The 27,269-nt window shown below is 40.5% G+C and overlaps 2 protein-coding genes across 10 annotated transcripts in view; one reads left to right on the top strand and one right to left on the bottom strand.

Annotated features, from left to right (window-relative positions):
- The window catches only part of rps16 (ribosomal protein S16), a 1,145,183-nt gene that overhangs the window by 352,381 nt on the left and 765,533 nt on the right, over positions 1-27,269 (bottom strand). The gene's annotated exons all lie outside the window — the stretch shown is intronic.
- The window catches only part of nav3 (neuron navigator 3), a 357,961-nt gene that overhangs the window by 264,221 nt on the left and 66,471 nt on the right, over positions 1-27,269 (top strand). For 8 of the 9 annotated variants that reach the window (XM_022671501.2, XM_022671500.2, XM_049473912.1 and 5 more), the window contains 5 exons: positions 755-823; positions 1,401-1,552; positions 3,058-4,090; positions 6,615-6,721; positions 24,771-24,879. In XM_022671501.2, the coding sequence (XP_022527222.2) occupies positions 755-823; positions 1,401-1,552; positions 3,058-4,090; positions 6,615-6,721; positions 24,771-24,879 (1,470 nt within the window). Of the gene's footprint in view, positions 1-754; positions 824-1,400; positions 1,553-3,057; positions 4,091-6,614; positions 6,722-10,489; positions 12,072-24,770; positions 24,880-27,269 lie in introns of those variants that run through there. The other variant, XM_022671503.2, reaches the window with a different exon arrangement.

The following is a 27,269-nucleotide window of genomic DNA, read 5'->3' as shown; positions in this document are numbered from 1 at the left end:
TACTGCACAGATGGGTTAAAGGTGAAGACGAAATTCCATCTCTACCCAGCAGAAGTGTGGGGTATAAGGTTATCTTGTCTTGTTTTGTCTTGTCACAGATTGGTAAGGGCAGATGTTTGAGTGGATGTTTTAAATGTAGCTCCTTCAACCACAGACACAGCTCCCCTTTAAATACAATACGACCAGAACCCATTTAATATGAAGTGATTGAAAATTCTAACACAAATGTGGAAGAAACACACACTGGAAGGTGGGTGTGGAGTTCCAGTGTATTCATAACCATTTGGATGTATCTCCATTCTTTGTGTGGGATGTTCTGGTGGTTCTGTTTGGTTATTATAATGGAAGCTTGAACTTAAGGGAGTTCCTAAAACCCTCCCCCACCCCTAACTTCAGCCCCCATCAGATTGCCAGCTTGTGTGTGTGTTGACGAAGTGTGTGTGACCCACCACGTGAAACCAGGCAGACACACAGAGGGGCACTGTCAACCAGACAGCTGGCTGGCAGTGCTGCCTTTATTACATTACAGCGGGCATCTCAAACTCACCTAATTACAGTTTTTACTCTATAGAACTCTCTCTCTCTCTCTCTCTCTCTCTCTCTCTCTCTCTCTCTCTCTCTTATAAACTCTCACTCTAACTCTCCCTCACTCTCTATAAAACAAAACCTCTCTCTCACTCTCTCTCTCTGTTTCTTTCTTTCCTCTCTCGTCCTCTGACCCACCCTGACACTCTCTCTCTCTCTCTCTCTGCAGTCTGACAGCGCGGTATGCCAACCCAGCTGCCCACAGTGGAATAGCAGTGCCTCAGAAGAAGAACACAAGGTAGAGTCCTCTATATGTTTGCTATACACACACTCACAAACTCACACACTTACTGTATACACATGTAATACATGGTCTGGGACAGCAGTAGGGAACATTTAGATTGTTCTAGAGGTACAGCACAGTTCTAATGCTGGGGAGTGTTATAGAGTAAAGTTGATATTGTTGTAGAGTTATACTGTACTGGTCTCGGTACAGTGTAATTCAGTTCTTTCGGAAACTAAAGTCTGTCCAATCAGGACTCTTTTCTCAGAGGTATCTGGGCAGGGACTTCAGTGGGAGAACTGAAGACCATCCCTTTAAACACCAACACAGTTAGAAACCAGTTAGAAACCTTTTCTGGTTTACAGAGGGTGGGACTAGTTTTACTGGATAATTGAAGGTTATAATTAAGGTTCTACTTGAGGCTGGATTCTGAATCAAATCAAACAAAAATGATCAAATCTAACTTAATTAAACTGTGTGTATCAACGGTTCAGTTAATCACTGAATTTACTAATGATTGAAATTGAATTTATCAGAAGATCTGTGGGATCTGAAACTCTTCTAGATGCTAATCTGTGTACATGTGTTACAGGTTGCCAGGTCCCTCTAGAACCCCCACTGCAGGCAGTGTGGGCAACGTCAGTAAAGCTCCGCCCTCATCCTCGGCCCTGAACCGGAGGAGCCAGAGCTTCAACAGCATCGACAAGAACCGCCCACTGCAGTATGCCAGCGGCAACGAGAGAGGTAACACACACACCCACACACACATTCACACACTCACACACACAAACTCAATCCGCAGGCAGTACACACTCTCTCTTTTTGCTCCAATCTCTAAAAACAAGCTGCAGGCTGCCCTGCAACACTCATGCTGTCCACTAGATGGTGCCACTCTTACACAACTCAGACTCTAGTTCAGCTCTGGTCTGACCACTCCCCTCTTAAACACTAATGAATGAGTGTGTGCGTGTGTGTGTGTGCGTGTGTGTGTGTTGCCACCACCGTCTGACAGTTACAGTCTGTTCACACTGTCTTGATGAACTCTCATTAACTATGGATGAATGAGTGAGTGAATGAACAAATGAATGAGTGATTTAGTTAATTCATGTGGAGAGCTGAGATTGTAATGAATGGACTGAAAGGTGATTTCTTTATTACTGAAGTGATGCATGCCTCTAATGCAGTGTTATAGTTATGAATGACTGACGTTTTGAATTAATGTATTATTAAATGATTGAGTGAGTGGGTGAATGAATTAACAAAGGATGGATGGGTCCAAGTAATTTGCATGGTAATACATTAATGAATTTGTGAGTAAGTGGAAGGATTAGTCACTGAATACAGTAAGTGCATAGATCTAACAAAACTGGTGTAGTGATGAATAAATGATTGAGTGAGTGAATGAATGGGTTATGGGTCTGTTGCTGTACTGTGTTTAACAGTGTAGAGTGTTCATGACATTTGCATCACTTAAAACATGTGTGAAAGTCCCAATTGGCTCCGATACAGCTGGGTTAAAAGCACCAAGCAGCACCAAGCAGCACCAACTGATTCATATTCCACCAAAACAGTCCCCGAGCCAATTTTACACCTCAGTGCCTTCCAGCATTACAGCCTGACCCGACCCAATCCGATATCTCAGTGTGAACACACTGAGGAGCAACATACTACTAACAACACAGACTGTTCAAAACCCTAAAGAATCCCAGATTTAACTCTGATTAAACCCTGACAACATTGTTTTAACCCTGGCTGAACCCTGTCTCCACACTGGCTATATCTTGACTAAGCTACGGTGGCCCAGAAAGGCACATAACAACAACATTTACAAAGCAATTTTTTTTTTAAAGATGACAATGCAACTACATTAAGAAAATGCAGCATTTCAGAAATTCTGCATTAAGGGGAAAAAAAAATACATTTGTCACACCGGAAATGCTCCCAGCCTCTAGAGGGAGCTGTTTAGCTGTACCAAAAGCCCACGCCAGATGCTAGATTGCTGTGCTGGCTGAGCCTAGGGAGAAGAGACAGGAGTTTGTTCAATCTTTTTGTTTGCTTTGTAAATGCTGTTGTGATGTGCCTTTCTGGGCCACCGTACTCTGAACTAACCACAATCAAGCCCTGAACCCTGATTTAATCCTAATTAAACCATATTTAACCCAAATTCAAACCTAATTAATCCAACTCCTCACTACACCCTGACCACACCCCATTTTTATTACATAACTTGCATCTTCTCTTTCTCACAGAATCAGTGAAGTCCATACCTCTAGTGGGCAGTATGAATGGCAGCACCAGCGGTCAGCAGCTGGCCTCAGCCATCCCCTCCCCAACGGCGGGCAAGGCCTGGCGCAGCAAGTCCATGAACATGAAGCACAGTGCCACCTCCTCCATGCTGGCCACCAGTCCCACCTCCTCTCCGCCCTCTCCGTGTGCTACTGACCGTCCGCGGGCGCCGTTGACCGACGCCTCCAAAGCAGCACCCGGGAACCAGCGGTCCATGCTGGACAAGTTCCGCCTCATAAACCCGCGTTCTGCATCCAGGACTTCTCCATCTATGGCAGAAATGGCTCTTCAAGAAGAGGATGATTTGTCGGAATATGGGGATGAATGTTTCTGTAGCCCTGTTCCATCCCACGGAACGCCCAAACAGCAGGGCAAGACCCCCTCGCCCTCCGCCTTGCCCCATAACAAAAGCACAGCCACGAGCACTGCTAACTCTGCTAACAGTCAAAGTAGCAGCTCCAGCACCAACAACAAGAACGCCTCAAAGGCTCTTCCTCAGCCCAAAGACAAAGAGGAGAAGAGCAGAACCAAAAGCAAAGCCAGCTCTCCGCCGAAAGAAGAGCCAGCACAGGTCGAGACGGCTAAGAAGACATCGAGAATCGCTAGTATGATTCCTAAAGGAGGCAAGGCTCCTCCAGCAAAGAAAGAAAGCGCGATCCCGGCGTCCAGCAGCATCCCAAAACCCGGCCTGAAGGCCCCAGCAGCTTCGGCCGGCACCAAGCCTACCGGGGCTCAGCCGGGCAGCGGTATGGGTGCGCCAGCGAAGGAAGGAGGCGAGAAGACGAAGGGGGGTAAAGGAGGGCAGCCGTACTACATGCAGAGACTGGAGGGCAGGAAGAGCAGCATGGTTTCCTCCACCAGCACATCAGCTCTTTCCGGCTCTACTGGTTCCACCGGAGGAGGAGTGGTGCTGGGGGGCAACGGGGCTGTACAGCTACCCCAGCAACAGCAGCACAACCACCCCAACACGGCAACCGTTGCACCTTTTATATGCAGGTGAGTGGTACACAAGAAACGATACATCATTAGCTTAGCCTAGGGTATTTAATTGTATAATTTTTGTATAATATGATTGTATTGCCTTTTGGGGTGTATTTCAGGTAAACATGCATGGATGGAGGAGTATTTAATGTATATATTTTTACTATAAAAACTACAAATCCTATTAAAGTAAACATAAATACAGTAAAAGTAATTTATTTAAAGAAAGGAGTTCAATACATCAGTTCTTGTGTCCAAAGAGTCTATCATAATGATATGCTTCATTGACTTATGTTGAATATGAGGATATTCCGCATATTGCTACACATCCTTTTTGTTCTATAGGAAGGAAGATGGTTGAGTTCTCCTGATTTTAGAAGTGTAAGAAGCTGCATCAGTAGAAATATCTAGATCTGCTGTTTTATTTTCAGTCCTGAAATCATTATTTTACTCCATTAAACAGTGGCACTCTCTCTCAGTAATTACACTCAACAGGGAAGCAGAGACAAGTTCCAAGTCTGCAGGAGGGCAGGAATAATTAGCTTATAGCTGGTCGCTCCACGCCACTCCTCTGGGCTGGTTTAGAGAGGGCGCTGTGTCAGCCATCAGTGTTAATCAGCACAGCTCAACAGTAACGGGTCCGCATTCTCCACCACTGTGTTCCTGAACACACCACACCCTTCACTGATTACTCAACCTGTACAGGACTTCCACCTCACCAGCTTCATCTTTATTTATCTGTTACAGAGAGTCCTATTCTATTGGCAAATCTTGTCTTGAGAAGTAGACAAGCTGTGTGTGTGTGTGTGCATTTGCACATCTGTGTCAGCAATGGGTGCAGCATAAATAGAGTTTATGACACTATATTTGTTGTACCCTCAGTAATCCTGAGTTTGTGTGTCTGTTTTCATTATTAGCTCTAATCCCTCTGTAGGTTAAACAGCTTTTACACACACACACACACACACACACACCTCTGTCTTTCTGTCAGGGCCGGTGCTAACCTGTCACAGGTTTATTATTCATGTGTAGATAATGCACGACTCCCCCACATAAACACACACACACACACACACTCTACTGTCTGCACTGAATTGTAATCCACAGCACTCTATTCACTTTCAACTGAGCCTTGGACTGACTGAGTAACACTGAGTCTGGCTGAGCTGCAGTATAACACTGTGAACAAGGTTTTCACTGTGCTAGCGCAGCTAAGGAGTTTCGGTTTAGTAGAAAGTTTTCTGAATGTTACAGTTAATGTTCTTAAAATCTTCTATCTGTCAAGTTTTCAAGATGTTCTTTAAATGTTTTTAAATGTTCTGGTAGTGTCACTTGTGTCAGTGTTTTAATTTTTAGTTTTGTTACATTGTCCACAATGTTTCCTCAATGTTAGTATTTGTCTAGCTGGGAATGTTATGTAAGAAAAAAATTAATAGCATTGTGATGCAAACCATTATTATACCACATGTTTTCAGATTGTTCCTGGGACATTATTTCTGTAACATTACAGGCTTACTCTCCTGGAACCTTTTCAAAAGATTGCTAAACGTTCTTACAATGTTCTCTGTTAGCTGGGAGAACTGTGCTAGCTAACATTTATGAAGAACCCCATGTGCTTTGGCAATGTAGCAGAAACAAAGATGGCAGATCAAATTTTATCTCGCACAGTAAACAACATAAACAGTGACCAGGTGTAGAATTATTGGTTTGTGTATCACGTTGAAGGATATACTGCAGTAGCTATTGTGAATGGTTCTGCCTCTGAGTTTACCTGTATAGTGGGATCTGTAGCAGTGTCTATTATCTGTATTGCCCAGTGTATAGTTGGTACAACATTAAAATAAGACTACCTTTATAAAGGGTTTATAAATAGTTTACAATTAGTTTATTAATGGTTACTAATCAGGTTGTAAATGCCTTTCAAATCATTAATAATCAGTTATAACACATAATTAGAAAGGGCAACAATGACCTGGTGTTTGCCAAATAGTGAACCCACAGCCATCTATATTGTTGTCCTTTTTAATTATGTGTTATAACTGATTATTAATGATTTTTTAGGCATTTACAACCTAATTAGTAACCACCAATAAACGAATTGTAAACCATTTATAAACCCTTTATAAAGGTAGTCTTATTTTAAAGTGGTGCCGTATAGTTTATAATGTATAGTGAATAGTTTATAGCATATAATTAATTGTATATAGTGTAAAATGAAAGTCTACTATTGTTTGTAGTGTATCATTTTTAGCGTGTAGTATATGGTGTAAAAAGTCTGTGGTGTATTCTTAATGGTCTGAAGTGTATAATCAATGGTTTATAGTCTTTATTGTATTAAATATAGTGTATAATCTGTGGTGTATAGTCTGATGTCCTGTGTGTCCTGATTTGACCCACTCTATGATTGCTTTCTTTTTCCTTCCAAATTAAATAGAATATTTTACCTCCTGTAGTTCTTTTATTCTCCTGTTACACAGTTTGCAATGCTTTATATTTTTGATAATCATTTATCAATCTCTTTTTTACTCTTCCTCTGTAGGACGTACTCTGAAAACGACTGTACTGCAGTTATCGAGCCGTGCCTCAGTCCCACTAAAGAACTCATCTACAGCAAAACTGCCAAACAGTGCCTAGAGGAGATATCAGGTACGGCTATATACTATTTATATATCTGTGTGTACTGTATTTTTCGCACTCTAAGGTGCGACTTATCTATGAATTTTAACAGTCAGGTTGTAAGGAGCAGTAAAACCACTCTGCTGAAGTACAGACTTATACAGGAGTTTCAATTTAGTTCTCCAGCACTGAGACTTTAGCGGTATTAGCATTAGCTGCTAACCACACTAAACGCTATTTCGGACTTTAGTCTGTGCGATAACAGTGTTAAAACAAGCTACGTGGTACGAACAGCAAGCGAATATTGCCCTGGCTTACCAGAACACTCAGGGTTCTTTAGTGTAGCACTGTCGGACGGCATTTAACCATGGCTATGCTAGCTGCTAATGCTGCTGCTGCTAGAAAACTGGAAATCTAAGCTTACTGTAAATAAATGAAAGCATTATATACACTTAAATAAACAGTTTTCAGAAGAAGTTTTTTTTTTTAAAGAAATACAGTTTTGTTTACTTAACTTAGCTTTACCTAACTTATTTATCTCCTAGAAGGTAAACATGGTGACACCCCTGTGCCTTACTAGTGTCGCATAATGCACCTTATAAATCCTATAACTATTTATGAAAATAAACCAGAAACTAGATTAGTTTATTGATAGTGCACCTTATAGTGTGGAAAATATGGTATATCTTTGTAAACTTATGCCACATTTTCATTGAGCTAGTACTGTGTCTGATGAAATTTGCCATGTCCTTTTGGAAGCTACAAGACTCTGTACTGATCTGCTGGATGTGTCGCTGTAGTGGATGCAGTTTGTGGTTTAGTATTGTCTTATTTATCTGGTTTAATCCAGATTCAGATCTTATTTATTGGTATCTGGTTTAAATACCACGCAGATACACTCCCTGCAGACACTCCTCCCACAACAGGTAGAGCAACAGAAACAAGCATGTGACCTTTGTCAACAGCAAGCAACAACAACACACACATAGACACACACAACTACAAACACACACACACACACACTCACACACACACTCTCTGGACAGCGATGTGAACATGGCTTGCCTTTGTCCACCTGTCATTCCTGACCTTTTCCCGCTGTGACGGCAATATGGGGCCGAAAACCGGAGGAGGATCTGAGATGTGTGTGTGTTTGTGTGTGTGTGATCACACAGATCTGCTACTTATTTAACAACAGAGCTCAAACAGACAGTTACTGTTTTAGCTTGTGGAACATTTAGAATATCCTAAATCAGTTCTAATGTTGAGAGTGTGTAATGCTGGAGTAACTACAGAACTAGAGATACTACAGAAGCTACAGAAGCTTTAACCCCTTTATTTACCAGTTTAAGCTAGTCAGCTCCTGTTTGCTCAGAGCTGACAGTAGCAGTGAAAGTCATGTAGTATATGATGGGCTGAGACTTGATTTTTAGCCTCAAAATTGCATTTAAATTCAATCTGAATTTATATGTCTGGGCGTAATCTGCAGTGATGGCATAGTTACTTTAAAAAAAGAATCTGATTACTGATTACTCCTTTAAAAAGTAACTTTATCCCTCTCCAAATGGGATTAGTTTCTCAGTCAGTTCTGGGGTAATTCCTTCTTATATTTGGGGGGGGCTGTAGGTAAAGAATTACCTACAGGCTGAATTACCTACAGTTTTTAGCTGAACTCGTGTCACCTCGTGTTTAATAAAATGCCCATTTGTCCACTGCCATGCACCATAATTACACTTTGGGCGCATGTTTCTATGGAGATCCACGTAAACACAACAGCGAGTGGAAAGGGAGGAGCTACTGAACTAATTCCTTAGTGTAGGACATACAAATTTACTCTAAACTGAAAAAAATAAGAGTCATAGGAGACACTCACTGGTCCTCCTGTTTTTTCAACTGCAGTCTGGATGCAAAAGTTTTATCACTGAGTAAAAGTGTGAAATTATTTCCACATATTTTCCTTGAAAAACTAATCCTGTCTGAATAGGACTTTAGTTACTTTATGGATTACTTGATTTAAAAAGTAGCTAAATTACTTACAATTTACTTCATTGGTTACATTCAGCAGCTACCAACAACCCCCCCAACACACACACACACCAGCTGCCTCAACATAACAGTTTTGCCAAAACTGACTTTACTGGATGCTTCGCTCCTCTTTTGGGACTTTTTCCTTAAGTGTGCTGCTGGGGCTCCAAACATTCCTTCAAATTTGTCATTGTGTTTTTGAAGCTAGGTAGCACTTTATCGCAGCACAGAGTGAACAACCAACCTTGAAATTGATCAACTTTTCCTGATACAAACTCAGAATAGTGTCTGTATTTCCAGCTACCTGTTGTTATTTTGACGTGGTTGCGTTCGACAGTTATAAAGTGATAAAGTAGAGACTGTAAACGTCTTTCTCGTCCATCCTTTCAACATGTCCAGCCAATCGCTACAATAACTTTTTAATTGGGAACACAATGAAAACAGATCTTTAAAATAATTAAAGGCTTTTTTTAAATCCAAATTTTCCATCATATAACGTGAGCACTATTGCAGCAGCTGGAGTTTTGCTACTCCAGCTCTATGTAATGTGTAGAGACCATGCAGACTTCACTCAACAACATTTTTTACTGGTTATTTTGTTGCTTCTGCACAAAGAGCATCACAAACAATGACTGCAGCAAGCTTATGCACCTCCATGTTGGCTGAATCTTCTAGGTAATGGGCGTATCTGTGGCACATGTGATCAGGAGTCTGGGTGTGTAGTGTATCATAACCAGTTGTGTAATGTGTAATGTATGGACTAAAGATTATAATTATGGCTCTAAATAGTTTTGTCCCGCACCAAATGATACAATTCTTTGAGGTTGTGGTGTGAAACACCCAGTGGTTACGCATATAGGCTGTACATGTATAATATTCATGGTGTCCAAAATAGTCCCTAAAGAAAACTGATTTTACCATCATCATCATTCCGCATAAACTGGATTTGACCACTTGGGGGTTTAGACAGTATATGTCCAGATTATATAGTTAAATCATTGTAAGCCAGATTGGCCATTTTATTTTGGTTAACTATAGATTACTTGGTTAAATTGTGGTAATCTTGTTTTAATCTAGATTATTTCCTAAAATTATTTTTTTTATTATCTGGTTGACTCCAGGACAGGTTGAATCTTGGTCATTCAGATTTATTTTAGAAGGTCTAGTTTAAATTCTGGTTATCTATTCTCTATTCCATCTATAACTCTATTTTATGATCCAGATAATCACATTAATAATCTGGTTAACTCTAAATTACTTTCTAAAATGTTCTCAATCACGTTTTTATTTCACATTGTGCAGTTTTAATTCCGATTATACTGTTAACTTTTTATTATCTGGTTAAATATTGTGGGTGTCAATATTATTTCCTTGGTAAATCCTGGTGATTCAGGTAGAATGCTCATTATTTGTGTTAAAGTCTGATAATCCAGAGTTTAAGATTAGTTAATCCTGGTTAATCTGGTTAATCCTGATCAGATCTGATTAATATTCTGGCTCAGATCCAGTGTGTGGCGCTGAGTTCGGTATGCTGCAGAGAGACTAGCACAGGTGCTGCATCACTCACACACACACACACACACACACACACACACACACACACACACACACACACACACACACAGTTTAAGGTATTATTTTTTTTCCAAAGGCATGCTGTCTTGGTAGCCAATGGCAACAGCAGAGTGAGATAAGGAGAGAGAGAGAGAGAGAGAGAGAAATAGCGAAAGAGAGACAGAGAAAGAGAGAGGAAGGGGGAGAGAGAGAATGAGCAAGAGAGGCTCAGTGCATGCTAAAGAGAGAAAGACCCTGAGCCATGAACTTGTTCATGCCTTGTCAATGTGTCTCTCTCTCTCTCTCTTTCACTCTCTCTCACTCTCTCGCCCGCTCTGCTCCTGTCTGAGCTGAAAGGCTCACACTCTGTCAGCCCTGTAATTAAACAGAGCAAAGAAAGAGCAAGAGAGAGAGAGAGAGAGAGAGAGAGAGGTACACAGAGAGAGAAAGAGGAGCAAAAGGGCAACAGAGGATGGTGTGAAAGATGGAGAGAGAGGGTGAGTCAGATAAGGACAGACTGAGAGAGAGAAGTAAGGTGGAGAGAGATGTAGGAAAAGAGAGAGATAGAAAATAAGTGTCACTGAGAGAGTGTGAATGAATGAGGACCTAGAAAGAGAAGAGAATGAGCTAGAGAAAGATACGGGCATGTCAGATAGAGAGTAAGAGAGAGATAGAGAGAGAGAGAGAGAGAGAGAAAGGGCGAGTCAGATAAAGACTAAGAGAGAGAGAGAGAGAAAGAGAGGGATGTCTAGAAGGAGCGGTGCTGACAAGCTTCAGGGCTAATCCTACACTCTGCGTGTCTGCAGCCAGGGAGAGACACTCAGAGAGAGAGAGGAAGAGAGAAAGAGAGAGAGGGAGAGAGGGAGAAAGAGTGGGAGAAAGAAGAAGCGAGGGAGAGGGTGTCATAGACTAGGAGGAAGCTGAGAGTGTGCACGCCGCGTGTACCTGGACACAGTTCTTGGCTGTGTTGCGAGTGTGCACAAGAGTCTGTGTGTGTGAGTGTGCATGTGCGCGTGTGTGTGGGCAGGGGGATGGCACTCGAGCGTCCGGGGTGTGAGGCGCGGTTTTGCGGACAGGAGGAGAGAGAGGGAGCGCCAGCTGCCACCTGAAGATTATACTGACAGGCATACCATCTCTCTCTCTCTCACACACACACACACACACACACTCTGAGGATGTAAGAGTGAGAGAGAGAGTTGCGGAGTAAAGATGAAGAAGGGTGAGTTTTCTGTATTCCGGAGCTCCGGCTCGTCTCTGAGCCCCCCGGATACCCGCAGCATCCGCAAGCAGCGTTCCCTCGGCAACCTGACGCTGCTCAGCGACAGGCATCAGAAGGTCTACAGCTTCGACCTGGATGAGCCTGACCCGTCTGACCAGCCACCCGCAGACGACGCCGGGCACAAGAAGCCGGATGGGCGCAGGAAGCCGAGGGAAGGCGGAGCCTCTCGTGCCCGCTCACTCTCGCTCTCCCTCACCAAGATGCTCTCCCAGTCCGAGCACTCCCTCATCCCTGTGCCCTGGGGTCAAAAGGTCAGCCGGCCCGGGGCGAAGGGGCCCACCAGATCCATCGGACCCTCCACCGGATCCGCCACCAGACCTGTCACTGGACCTGCCAAACCCAAGCGGAGATCCGGTCATGAGCAGGACCAGGAGGAGGAAGAGTCAAGGGGTGAGGGTGCGGGCGAGTGGGCGGAGGAGATCGAGAGTGCCAGGGAGGAGCGGGCGGAGCTAGATAAAGAGGTGATCCTCACCATGCTCGGAGATCTGGAGCAAGTTCTCAACACACGCACACCCGCCGTCCGTAAGTTTATATAATTTATAGCATCACACCAAACACGTATAGATTTACCCTTTTTTTGTACTATAAGGCACATTTAAAATCCTTAAATTTTCCCAAAAATCATCAGTGCATCTTATGTATGAATTTTACCAGTCAGGTTGTAAGGAGCAGTAAAGCCACTCTGCTGGAGTGCAGCATTATACAGGAGTTTCAGTTTATTTCTCCAGCTTCAAGACTCGAGCACTAGCTCTTTCGCCATTCAGAGGTGAATATTATCTGCCTGTAGTCTGCTGCTAACCCTGGCAAGCACTGCTAAAGCAGAATTAGCATTAGCCGCTAACAGTACTAAGGGCTAGCACTTTCGCCATTCAGAGGCAAGTATATAGGACTGTAGCCTGCTTGTTTACCAATTTAACAAGCTACATGGCAAAAAACGCTACCTACCAGAACACTTAGGGTATCTTAATATAGCGCTGTTGCGTGGCATTAGCTAATGCAGCCTTAGTGCTGTAGAAATTTGGGAATCTAAGCTTACTGTAAATAAGCAGAAGTGCTTTACTCACCCAAATAAACAGATTTCAGGAGAGAAATCAGTGTAGATGTTTTAGTTACAGTCTTGTTTACTTAGCTTAGCCTACTTTCACTTAGCAACCTACCCACTTCCCTCCTTTCTTTATTAATAGCTTTGCGCAAAAAAATCGCTTTATAAATAAATATTCATATGATTTGATTTGAAAAATTTGTTCTGTTTTGTTGTGGCCGTTTGTGATTCTGGAGCGTCTGCAGAACATGCTGGTTTTCATTACTAGAGCTTTGAGGAATAACTCTATTTACTGCCTGTCTGTGTGATCCATGCCTGTAAGAGATACCAGCCACACACACACACACACATATACAGCTGGTTAATGCACATGCCTCACACTGGCTCCAGCAGATGTTTTTTGGCTCCACCCCCTGCTGGCTGTAGCTTAGGGCTGTTGTGTCTGCTGTCTCTGTGTTTATATTTATAACACTCATATACTGTACATATATCTGTAGCTATACACTCTGCACCCTCTTTTTCTGCTGTGGCCACTTTATCAGAAACCCCTCTTTTGCTGAACAATGCACCTACTAAAGTATCCACGGGCTTGTATTGTTTTGGTGATTTAAGGCATGGAAACCCATTAAGCTTCAATTAAGATTTCTACACTCTACTGTTCTTGAGCTAATCAGAAGAACACATGAAGTTTGGAGGTCTGTAGTGATTGACTGCAGTCAGCATTATGTTCTTGTATTTTACACTGACAGAGTAAGTTGTTTTCATTCACAGTCACTTCCTTCTTATAATTTCACTGACAGTTGACTGTGGAATATTTAGTAGTTAGGACATTTTAGGACTGGACTTGTTGCACAGGTGCTGCATCATAATAATGTGTGTAGAAGCAGTCTGCATGTCTAGCTGCTTGCTTGGTAACACTTTACTTGGATGGTCCATTTGATGGCCTTGTTGATGCTCAACTAACATTCAACTAACATTCAACTGAATGTCTATTAAATAAAACTGAACTGAAAGGTGAAAATAAATGATTCTCTATTGAATGTAACCCTACATTCAGCTCTAACCCAAACTCCAATCTTAACATTTTAGGATTAAGTTTAGGGTTAGATTTTAAGCTTAGGTTAAGGTTAGGGTTGGGGTTAAGTGTAAAGTTAGATTTTAGGGTTAATTCATGGTTAAGGTTTGGGTTAGGTGTAGGGTTAGGTTATATTTTGAATAATTTACATTTAACATAGGCTTAAGTTACATTTAATGGAAATTCATTTCAGTGTTAGTTGAATTTCAGCTGAGCATCAACAAGGCCATCAAATGGACCATCCAAGTAAAGTGTTACCGCTTGCTTTTATACACCTGTGGTCATGAAAGTGACTGTAACACCCGAGTTGAGTAATAATTTGGCAGATTAGTGTATATAGTGAAAAAAGGGAATCTATTAAATTAGACTGTAAACATGCATTTATAGCATCATATTTACACAGTAACAGCATGTGCTGAAAGAATGAGGTCAGCTGACTACCTGAATATACTGAATATAGACCAGGTTATTCCAATAATGGATTTTTTTCTTCCCTGATGGCACGGCTATATTCCAAGATGACAATGTCAGGATTCATTAAGGCTGGAATCGTGAAAGAGTGATTCAGGGAGCATGAGATCATCATTTTCACACATGGATTGAGATATTTCACCACAGAGTCCAGACCTTAACCTCATTGAGAATCTTTGGGATGTGCTGGATGGAGAAGAGCTGCTTTGTGCAGTGGTCAGACTCTACCATCATCAATGCTGCTGCAAGATCTCGGTGAAAAATAATGTAACACAGGATTGAAATAAATCTTATTATATTGCAGAAGCTTATTGAAATAATGCCACAGTGAATTCATGCTGCAATCAAAGCTAAAGGTGTCCAACAAAATATTAGAATGTGTGATTTTTTTTTTGGTGGCAACTATTTTTTGGCCAGGCAGTGTATAATAGAAGATGTACAGTGAGTCCAAGAAGTATTTGATCCCTTGAGATTTTCTTTGTTTGCCCACTAATAAAGACACTATCCTTCTGCACTTTTAATGGTAGATATATTCTAACATGGAGAGACAGAATATCAAGACAAAAATCCAGAATATAATTTTAAAGAATATATTTTAATTAATTTGTATTTCAATGAGGAAAATAAGTATTTGATCCCTCTTGCCAAACACACTCAATACTTAGTGGCAAAGCCTTTGTTTGCAAGCACAGCGGTGAGACGTTTGTTGTAGTTAACCACAAGTTTAGCACACACACCAGGGGGAATTTTGGCCCACTCTTCTTTGCAGATCCTCTCTAAATCATGAAGGTTGGTGGGCTGTCGCTTGGCAACTCTGACCTTCAGCTCCCTCCATAGATTTTCGATCGGATTGAGGTCTGGCGACTGGCTGGGCCACTCCATGACCTTAATGTGATTTTTCTTGAGCCAATCCTTTGTTGCCTTTGCTGTATGTTTAGGGTCGTTATCATGTTGGAAGACCCAACCATGGCCCATTTTCAGATCCCTGGCAGAGGGGAGGAGGTTGTCCCTCAGGATTGTGCGGTACATGGCTCCATCCATCTTCCCAGTGATGCGGTGAAGTAGCCCTGTACCCTTGGCAGAGAAACACCCCCAAAACATTATGCTTCCACCTCCATGCTTGACGGTGGGCACAGTGTTCTTGGGGTCATAGGCAGCATTTTTCTTCCTCCACACATGGCGGGTGGAGTTGAGGCCAAAAAGTTCAATTTTGGTCTCGTCTGACCACAAAACCTTCTCCCAATAACTTGGTTCATCTTTCAAATGATCATTGGCATACTTGCGGCGCGCCTCCACATGTGCTCTCTTCAGCAGGGGTACCTTTCGGGCACTGCAGGATGTGAATCCATTGTTGCGCAAAGTGTTGCCAATTGTTTCCTTGCAAACTGTGGTTCCAGCTGCCTTCAGGTCATTTGCTAACTCCTGCCGAGTGGTTGCAGGACGATTTCTGACCGTTCTCAGCATCATTGCCACCCCACGAGGCGAAATCTTGTTTGGAGCACCGGGCCGAGGTCTGTTGATTGTCATGTTATACTCTTTAAACTTTCTGATAATTGCACCAATAGTTGTTACTTTCACATCCAACACCTTACTAATCTTTTTGTAGCCCATTCCAGCTTTGTGAAGGTCAACAATTCTGACTCTGAGGTCCTGTGACAGCTCTTTGGTTTTACCCATGTTGGAGACTTGAAATCTGTGTGATCTGTCTGATTCTGTGGACAGGTGTTTTTCACACAAGTGATTAGTGAGAACAGGTGGCTTCAGGTCAGGTAACAAGTTGATTGGGAGTGTCTAACTGGTCTGTAAAAGCCAGAACTGCTAATGAATACTAAGGGATCAAATACTTATTTCACTCCATGAAATACAAATCAATTAATATATATTCCTTAGATTTATTTTCTGGATTTTCTTTTTAATATTCTGTCTCTCCATGTAAGAATACATCTACCATTAAAAGTATAGAATGATCATGTCTTTATTAGTGGGCCAACGAAGAAAATCAACAAGGGATCAAATACTTCTTGGACTCACTGTATATAATAAGAAAAAAAGGTATATTTTGTACTTAATTTAATTTTAAGTTTTATCCAATTGCTACCACACTAAAATAACATGCATATCACATTTATTGGAACTGACACACAAAGAATATATCCTCTTCTCAAGTCTCACACAATTCAAAACAGCACTTTTTAACTGCACTGAGCATGGTTCTCTAGATAAAACACAACAATCTGACATAAAGACACGTTTCCATATCAGAACACTGTCATTCAAAATGACACAACATGAACTACTTGATTAATATATATGCCACCTGGCCAAACATCTAAATACTTAATTGTTATCACTTCTATCAGAATTTAGTACTATACAAAGACCACAGGTGAGCCTCTACTTTCTAGATATTTGTCCTGCACAATTCTTCCTGTAATTTTAAAGATAAGAGTGCTTTTATTATGCCAAACAGTGTGTAATAGTGGTTAATAGTTTTGGTTACAGTGCTTATATATGAGGGTGTGTGGTTTTGTTAAGTACTGTGTTAGGTGTTTTGATAAAACCAGCTTAGTTTACAAAATTGTGTTTAGCAAATGGAAAAAAACTATAATACTTTTATCATTTTTATATAATACTATAACTTATTATATAATACTATAATAAGTATTGGACTAATCATTTTTAGCATTAGACTATTTCATTGGGCAAATAAACAAGACATTTATGATGTTGACTAACATTTATAATCTTAATATATTAAATAAGAACAGGAGGTTTTTGCACAATAAAAAATTAACATTAAGGCACATTAGGTGATTCTACGTGGTCAGTAAGTGGAGGCACAATGTAAGGTTTCTGATAAAGTGGCCAGTGTGTGTGGTGGCATTGAGCAGTATATGGTGAGTGCGTGGGGTTAAGGTGTATGCAGATCCATCACTCTGTGTATTTTTAATCAGCTGGATTGTCGACAGTGAATTCACACTTGATTGGTGTGAAGTGCTATATGCAAGCCTGTGTGTGTTTGTGTGTGTGTGTGTGTGTGTGTGTGTGTGTAGTGTTCTAATGGAGAGAAATGGTTCTATCTGTTTTATGCAGTTCAGCTGAATGTTCCAGTCCATTACAAGCCCATAAATCACAGCCTCAGGTCAACAGTGTGTGCGTGTGTGTGTGTACGGTAGTGTGTGTGTTTGCAATAGTGTGTGTGTGTGTCTGTGTTTTTTCCTAAGGGAGCAGTTTTCTGTTTTTTTCATATAATAACAAGCTATAATTGGATCCATGGTGGACAGTGTTTGTGTTTGTTTGCAGAGGTGTGTGTGTACTGTCTGGACAGTGTGTCCCTAATGTTTATACACACACACACACACCTCTGCACACACACACCTCTGCAAACACACAGGACATTCTAAATAATGAAAATGTACTTTTCTGCGCTGATAAGCTAAAAAATTATGACCACCCATCTAATACACTGTTGTTCCTCCATGTGCCACGAAACAGTTCCTCCTACAGACCCCCAGTGGTGGTGGAATATGTAGTTGCTCCACCAACAACATGTTGCAGTGGGGTCTCCTAAACAGCTCCAAAACTATCTTAGGTTGTAATTTTACGGTTTCCGGGTGGTTCCTATGATATCCCAAGTTGTTGTTATGGGTTGCTAGTTAGTTGATATGATGTCTCTGATGCAGCAATAGCATTGCTAGGTTTATAGACTGTAGGATCACATGTTGCAACATTTATTAAACTAGAAACCTAGAACCCTAGGTGGTTGAAGTGGGGTTCCTGGACAGTTACTATAGTACACTAGGTTGTGATTATAAAGTTGCTAGGTGCTTGTTTTAGTATTATAGGTTGTTGCTAGGTTGCTGTTGATGTTTTCTATGTTGCAAAGGAGCAAAGCTGATGGATGCTAAATTGGTATCCCAGATGGTTGATTGGGACTGTTATGTACAGTTCCCCAACTTAAGGTGGTAACTACAGGATGCCAAAAAGTGGGGTAGTAAGGTAGTAACTCAATCTCAGGCAATTGCAGCAACCTATAAAGGTGGTTGCTATAGAGCTCCAGGTGGTTGGATTGGGGTTGATACATGGTTCCTAAGATATTCTAGATTGTTGGAATGTGTTGCTAGGTGGTTCTTCAATCCCAATTCAGTAGATTTTATTTTCTCATTTTACAAGAAAGTCTTGATCTAAAGCAGTGTTATTGTATCCCCAGAGAATGAAAGAAGAATGATTAACAGCAGTATTTGATGGTGGTTCTTTTAACAGCACAGTTACAACTGAAGACCGTTCAGCTTTAAATGCTAAACATTTGAGAAAGAAACATCATGTGCTAAATTAGCTGTTTAAAATGGTTACCACAATTCAATTTTAAAATGCTGTCAAAACACTGTCTGCCCCGCCCACACCTCCTCAGGCAGGAAGCTTATGCAGGTTGTCAGGGTGAGGACACTGAACAATGCCAAGAACAATGTTTTTTGCAAAGGCAGTGCAAAATCACATTTGCAATTAAACCAAGTCAATCTAGTTCCTTTCTGCCTCTGTGTTGTTACTGACAGCAGTTAAGGTTAGCATATTGTAGCCTGACTGAAGTAGCCAGCACTACTCTGGATCACTTTCTTAAAAACTGCCTCGATAACCCTGATTACTTGTTACAGTAAATTACTGTACCTATAACATTGGCTAATCTTAGATGAAGCTCAGTGGTAGCCTGCTCAGGAGAAAAATTGCAACTCAGCATCCGTCTTGTAGTCCTTCTGGACTCTTAATATGTCTTCATCTGTCAAACTCATTGCCAATATTTAATGGTGTTTTACTCTGTCTCTGCTCATGGAACTGCTTTTGTGTTCCATATCTGACAATAGTAAGTAGGAGGAATTGGGTGGGGAATTGGGTGGGGGCAGTGGGCACAAACAATGTAAAGAAGAACATACTGGCTGAAGCTCTGCTTTCAAGAGTTACTAGAGCTTGAACTTACCATTTACTTACCATACGCATGTTCCTTTAATGTCTGATCACACATCCATATCATTATATCTGATAGTACAGATAAAATACATGGTAATCATAGAAACGATACTCCAGTGTCTGAATCGGGGGCTTGTCTTCATGCTGTATCTGTTAAAAAACCCAGCTGATCCACTCTATCTGACCGGGGCTCAGAGAGACGAATAAGTCTGCAGTGCACTGGATCCTCTTTCTTCTCCACCGTCTCCTCCCGTCTCTGCCTGGGCTGATTACTCACTGGGTGTTGGCGTGAGGTGACGGAGACAGAGACGAAGATAGGGATGGCGTGAGCTGTTCTGGCTGGCATTTCAGCACTTCTACAGCGGAGGAGTGTAAGGACCGAAGGAGAGGCTGGAGAAACTCTCTATAGTGTCTGAGCCTTATCCATCCTTAGAACCCACTCAGAATCTTTGATAACTTTGACATCGGTTTTCTTCTGTAACCTTCACAGAATAGCAGAAAAGCAATGGCCAGGTGGTTGCTTTGGGATTGCTATATGGTTGGTTTGATATCCAAGGTTTTAGTAATGGTTTTGCTGGGCGCTTCATGTATTATAACTATTAAACTAAGAGGTTTTAGTAATATCCAGATTCTGAGGCTAGATGTGTCAAAAGGTATCACAGGTTTTTGTAGTTGGGTTGTCATAGGTTTGCAGTGGTATACCAGGTTATTGCAACAGAATTATTTAGAGAGTTCCTTAATCTCAGGTGGTTGCACATAGGTTTTTTTGGTGGTTGCTATGGTCTCCAAGATGTTTGCAATGGGTTGCTAGGAGGTTTCAATGGTATCCCAGTTGAAATTGTTTAAATTGTATCCCAGGTTTTGGACGGTGTGGTATCTCAAATGGTTACAGTGGGGTTGCTAAAGGGTTGCTACTATATCCAGCATGGTTGATCGAGGGTTATAAGGGGGTTCCTTCTGTATTCCATTGTTATGCTAGGTGGTTCAAATGCCATCAATGTTTTTTTTTTTTTTGTTGTTTTTGCTATGCGGTTGCCAGGGGGTTGCTGTGGTGTCACAGGTGGTTGGTGGTTGTTTTGGGTAGTTAATTACTTCAGCAATACCAGATGGTTGCAGTGGGGTTGCAAGATACACTGTCTGGCAAAAAAACAGTCTCCACCTGGATTAAACTGTGCAAATGATCTGAGGTTGTTGCAGTTGGTCAGATTTAGGTTTAGCAAAGAATGAGGTCAGCTGACTACCTGAATATACTAAATATAGACCAGGTTATTCCATCAATCGTTTTTTTTCTTTCCTGAAGGCATGGCCATATTCCAAGATAACAATGTCAGGCTTCATGGGGCTGGAATTGTGCGAGTCATTCAGGGAGCATGAGATCATCATTTTCACACGTGGATTGTTCACCACAGAGTCCAGACCTTAACCCCATTGAGAATCTTTGGGATGGCCTGGAGAAGACTTTGAGCAGCGGTCAGACCCTACAATCATCAACGCAGGATCTTGGTAAAACTTCAGAAGCTTACTGAAACAATGCCACAGCGAATGCTTAAAGCAATCAAAGCTAAAGGCTGCGCAACACAATATCAGACTGAGCGACCTTTTCTTTCAGTAGTGACATTTTTTTTTGGCCAGGAAGTGTAGTTGCTACAATATCCCAGGTGGTTGCAGTGGGGTTTTCCACTGGTTTTCTTGGTGTTGCACATGGTTGCAGTGGCTTTCCTTAGTGATTCCTCAAACCCAGGTAGTTCAAAGGGATCATTGGATGTTCTTTGGGTAACATGGGTGGTTGCTTCTGCGGTCTCTCTGTCCTCCTGCAGAAAGCGATGACTGCAGCCACTGTGTCGCTGCTTGTTGTTTCAGCATGTTTGGAGACATGACGGAGGTGACAGACGGTGTCCTCCGGCTGCTAACCGCAGCATGTTTGAAATGCAGTGTCTGAATATAATCTCAGAAAATCCAGATGATATGAGCTTAGCGATGACGTCTGCTTCTTTCTTATTATTTTCATTTTCGATTTTCATTTCAGATTAGGAGTCAAGGCATTCAATCTGTTTTAAATTCACATGTATACATATGGAATTATATAGTGACCAGAATGTGTTATAGTGAATCTCTTTCTCTTAATGTACAGAGAAGCAGGGATCTGCAAATAATTGAAATTGTCAAAAAACATGACTACAGTTACTTATTAGTGTCCTATTTTATTTGATCTGTAATTACATGTATCTGTTCACATGTCTGGTATATAAAGCAATAATTTTAAGTACATAAAATGTTGTTAGAAGTATTGTTGGATGGAAGTTGCCGATTTAAAATGAATAGTGTGGTCACAAATTAAAGCTGTTTAATTACAAAATTAAACTCTATATCTACAATTGATGTTGGTATTAAAATAAAATGTCAAACTGAAGCTTCTTTAAGTGAAATCAAAATTGTTTTGCGTCATTTGCTAATAAACTGAAAAAAAAAACTATGTGGTATCAAAACTACTACAACATTGAAGTTTATTAATAACTGTTTGGTCTGAATCTGAAAATTCAGAAACTTAAAGTGAAGCTCTTTTGTCTTAAGGTGAAGCTGATTGGACTCAATGTGAAGCTGTTTTACTCTGAAGCATGTTGGTCATAGTCTGAAATTGATTGGGCTGAAAATTAACTAGTTTGGTCTCAATCTAATCTGATTCATCTTAAACTGAACTTGATTGATCTCAAATTGAACTTGACTGGTCTTAATTTGTACTTGATTGGTCTCAGTCTGAACTTGATTGATCTCAAACTGAACTTGATTGATCTTAAATTGAACTCGATTAGTCTCAGTCTGAACTTGATTGATCTCAAATTGACCTTGAACGGTCTCCGTCTGAACTTGATTGATCTCAAATTGAACTTGATTGGTCTCAGTCTGAACGTGATTGATCTGATTGAACTTGATTGATCTCAAATTGAACTTGATTGATCTCAAATTGAAATTGACTGGTCTCAGTCTGAATTTGATTGATCTGAAATTGAAATTGACTGGTCTCAGTCTGAACTTAATTGATCTCAAATTGACCTTGACTGGTCTCAGTCTGAACTTGATTGATCTCAAACGGAACTCGATTTATCTCAAATCGAACTTGATTGCTCTCAGTCTGAACTTGATTGATCTCAAATTGAACTTGATTGGTCTCAGTCTGAACTTGATTGATCTCAAATTGACCTTGAATGGTCTCTGTCTGAACTTGATTGATCTCAGCATGAACTTGATTGGTCTCAGCATGAACTTTGTTGATCTCAGATTGAACTTGATTGATCTCAAATTGAACTTGACTGATCTTTAAATGAACTTGATTGGTCTCAGTCTGAACTTAATTGATTTTTAATTGAACTTGATTGGTCTCAGTCTGAACTTGATTGATCTCAAATTGACCTTGACTGGTCTCAGTCTGAACTTGATTGATCTCAAATTGACCTTGACTGGTCTCAGTCTGAACTTGATTGATTTCAAATTGAACTTGATTGGTCTCAGTCTGAACTTGATTGATCTCAGATTGAACTTGATTGATCTCAAATTGAACTTGATTGATCTCAAATTGAAATTGACTGCTCTCAGTCTGAACTTGATTGATCTTAAATTGAAATTGACTGGTCTCAGTCTGAACTTGATTGATTTCAAATTGACCTTGACTGGTCTCAGTCTGAACTTGACTGATCTTTAATTGAACTTGATTGGTCTCAGTCTGAACTTAATTGATTTTTAATTGAACTTGATTGGTCTCAGTCTGAACTTGATTGATCTCAAATTGACCTTGACTGGTCTCAGTCTGAACTTGATTGATCTCAAATTGACCTTGACTGGTCTCAGTCTGAACTTGATTGATTTCAAATTGAACTTGATTGGTCTCAGTCTGAACTTGATTGATCTCAGATTGAACTTGATTGATCTCAAATTGAACTTGATTGATCTCAAATTGAAATTGACTGCTCTCAGTCTGAACTTGATTGATCTTAAATTGAAATTGACTGGTCTCAGTCTGAACTTGATTGATTTCAAATTGACCTTGACTGGTCTCAGTCTGAACTTGACTGATCTTTAATTGAACTTGATTGGTCTCAGTCTGAACTTGACTGATCTTTAAATGAACTTAACTGGTCTCAGTCTGAACTTGATTGATCTCAAATTGACCTTGACTGGTCTCAGTCTGAACTTGACTGATCTTTAATTGAACTTGATTGGTCTCAGTCTGAACTTAATTGATTTTTAATTGAACTTGATTGGTCTCAGTCTGAACTTGATTGATCTCAAATTGACCTTGACTGGTCTCAGTCTGAACTTGATTGATCTCAAATTGACCTTGACTGGTCTCAGTCTGAACTTGATTGATTTCAAATTGAACTTGATTGGTCTCAGTCTGAACTTGATTGATCTCAGATTGAACTTGATTGATCTCAAATTGAACTTGATTGATCTCAAATTGAAATTGACTGCTCTCAGTCTGAACTTGATTGATCTTAAATTGAAATTGACTGGTCTCAGTCTGAACTTGATTGATTTCAAATTGACCTTGACTGGTCTCAGTCTGAACTTGACTGATCTTTAATTGAACTTGATTGGTCTCAGTCTGAACTTAATTGATTTTTAATTGAACTTGATTGGTCTCAGTCTGAACTTGATTGATCTCAAATTGACCTTGACTGGTCTCAGTCTGAACTTGATTGATCTCAAATTGACCTTGACTGGTCTCAGTCTGAACTTGATTGATTTCAAATTGAACTTGATTGGTCTCAGTCTGAACTTGATTGATCTCAGATTGAACTTGATTGATCTCAAATTGAACTTGATTGATCTCAAATTGAAATTGACTGCTCTCAGTCTGAACTTGATTGATCTTAAATTGAAATTGACTGGTCTCAGTCTGAACTTGATTGATTTCAAATTGACCTTGACTGGTCTCAGTCTGAACTTGACTGATCTTTAATTGAACTTGATTGGTCTCAGTCTGAACTTGACTGATCTTTAAATGAACTTAACTGGTCTCAGTCTGAACTTGATTGATCTCAAATTGACCTTGACTGGTCTCAGTCTGAACTTGACTGATCTTTAATTGAACTTGATTGGTCTCAGTCTGAACTTGACTGATCTTTAAATGAACTTAACTGGTCTCAGTCTGAACTTAATTGATCTTTAATTGAACTTGATTCGTCTCAGTCTGAACTTGATTGATCTCAAATTGACCTTGACTGGTCTCAGTCTGAACTTGATTGATCTCAAATTGAACTTGATTGGTCTCAGTCTGAACCTGATTGATCTCAGATTGAACTTGATTGATCTCAAATTGAACTTGATTGATCTCAAATTGAAATGGACTGGTCTCAGTCTGAACTTGATTGATCTTAAATTGAAATTGACTGGTCTCAGTCTGAACTTGATTGATCTCAAATTTAACTTGATTGGTCTCAGTCTGAACTTGTTTGGTCTCAAACTGAACTTGATTGGTCTCAAACTGAACTACTTTGGTCTCAAAATAAACTAGTTTAGTCTCAAAAGACTTGTTGTATTGGAAATGAAAGCACTTGTTCCAGAATTAAAGTGGCTTCCTTTATGAAATTTAAAGTGACATATCCAGAAAAGGCTGAATACAGGTCACTGAAACATTTGTGTGCACTTTCTAACTTTTTTTCTGTTGCTCCAGGTGAGGACCCTGAGACGAGACGAATGCGGACAGTGAAAAACATTGCTGACCTCAGACAGAACCTGGAAGAAACCATGTCAAGTTTACGGGGAACACAGATCAGCCATAGGTGAGTAACAGGCCTGGATTTAACTGTTCAGTGCTTGAAGAACATAGTTGGATAATGGCTCTCTAATCTGACACATATTCTTTAATTAAAATTAAATAAATAATCTGTAGTTTAGTGATTAACACCTTAAACTGACTCCTATATTGAAGCAGCATTACTTATAATTTGAATCAAATTAATCCTAAAGTGTCAATTCTAAATTTAATTGACTTTGTCTCAAATGAAAGCAGGTTCATTGCAAACTGAGGCAGCACTCATGTTTCAAATTAAAGTCACTTGATTACAAATTGAAGCAGCTTTTCCTTGAAGTGGAATAGCTAGGAACTCTGGAGGAACTGTCTTGGTCATAAAACAAAGCAGAAATTACCAAAAATTTAAGTCCACTGGCCTCACACTGAAGTGGCATGGATCCAGTTTAAATGGATTAAAATGTGTTTCATGTAAAACTGAAGCTTTTTTGTCTCAAACTGAAGATGCATTTATATTAAATGTAAATAGTTGAAAATGTAAATGGTCTAATTTAAATTGAAAATGATTGGTCTCAAATTGAAGTCCTTAATTGTTCCATAATTTAAGTGCCCTGCTTTACGAAGTGACATGTTCATTGAGAAAAGGCTGAAAACAGGTTATTTTTGAACTACACAGCATTTTACATAGGGATTTAAAAAAACATAACAAAATATAGTCCAAGACTAGACTAAATACCTGTCCAGGAAACTTCCCTTAACTGTTTTATCATTGAATAACATAATTGTATATGACTATACATCATCCTGTATCAAAGACAATTCAGTGTTGAAGTTCTGTTCTGTTTTGCACAGGACTGCAAGTGGACAGACATACAGACCCTGAGGTCTTAAGAGATTAAGATAATTATTTGGGGTTAGTTTAATTTGGTACTGTGTGTTGCTGTGTGTTTAGACCCAATCTTGTGGAAAATGATATGGAAATCAGTGACAGCTGGGCCGTATTGTGTTTGTCAGCGGTGCCAGGTTAAAGTGTTTGAAGCTTAAGCTCAGTATGGCACTGCCCGTCATCGCCCTGCGTCTGCGCCAGCTAATAATAAACACTCAGCTTAGCTTAGCCAGAATGTTTTGAAGTTTTATGAGATGCGAAAACTTCCATCCAATCAAATAAAGGAATGAGAAGTGTCCAAGTTCTCCCGGCACACAAGCCATAGCACACACAGGTTTGTGTCCCAATTTTTATCCTTTCTTCGAATCTCCCACCCTGTATGTGCAATTTCACAGGAAAATGCTTCAGACGCTGTGTTATGACATGACAGATGGTGCTGCCTCTCTCTCTCTCTTCCTCTCTCTCTCTCTCTCTCTCTCTCTCTTTCTTTCTCTTTCTCTCTCTCCTGGAAATCGATGCATGGTCATTCTTGGTTTTCCGCCCCATTGATTACCAGGATGCCTCAGGGCTGAGACTGGCCCTCACCTTCCATCACTGTTTCAGTTATTAAGAGCTGATGGACCCACAGGTTCTGCTTCAGGAGAGCAGCTGCATCAAGTTCATACTGGAATTACAGACTGGAATAGGAAAAGGATGCGGGAGGCGGGAGCTTTGCTGGAGGCGATGGTGTCGATAGGGATAACATAGAGCACAGTTACAGCAATGCAGAATATATTAAGAGTAGACTGTTGTGCACGCTAGAATAGAGGATAGTCCTTAAACACCTCAATAAACACTCACATACAGTAAAATAAGAGATATTAGTCTATTAACATCTCAATAAACAATATTATACACTAGAATTGGAGATTATTGGAGACTATTAACACTCCCAGTAAACACTCCTAATCACTAGACTAGGAGTGTGTGTGTGTGTGTGTGTGTATGTGTCAGGGGGCATTTATATTTGGGGCCAGATCTCCCCCAGGATGGAAATTGTGGACATGTTGACAGTAGGATTCACACACATATTATTTCATTCATTTACTTCACATGTTATAATAGTATAGACAGAGACAGACATACATACAAACAGGCAAACATATACAAAAAGAGACAGATAAAAACAGTTAGACAGACACTCAGACATATGTACAGATAGACAGAGAGACAGACATACATATATAGTTAGACAGACAGACAGACAGACAGACAGACAGACAGATATATATGTGATACACCATATCGCTGGATGAAGACGAGATGAAGCCGTGGCTTCAAACACACCCAGTCATATCAGATCTGTCTGATAATCAATCACACACACACACATGCTCACACAGTGTCTGTAGCCCAGCCAGCATTAACTGCCACAGGCTAGGCCAAATACAGTCTATACTGGTGTGAGAGAGAGAGAAAGGGAGAGAGAGGGAGAGAGAGAGAGAGAGAGGGAGAGAGAGAGAGAAAGAGAGAGAGAAAGGGAGAGAGAGAGATAG

The sequence above is a fragment of the Astyanax mexicanus genome, chromosome 2 (assembly GCF_023375975.1).
Source record: "Astyanax mexicanus isolate ESR-SI-001 chromosome 2, AstMex3_surface, whole genome shotgun sequence".
Taxonomy (NCBI): Eukaryota; Metazoa; Chordata; class Actinopteri; order Characiformes; family Acestrorhamphidae; genus Astyanax; species Astyanax mexicanus.
This window is presented reverse-complemented; position numbering and strand designations above follow the sequence as displayed.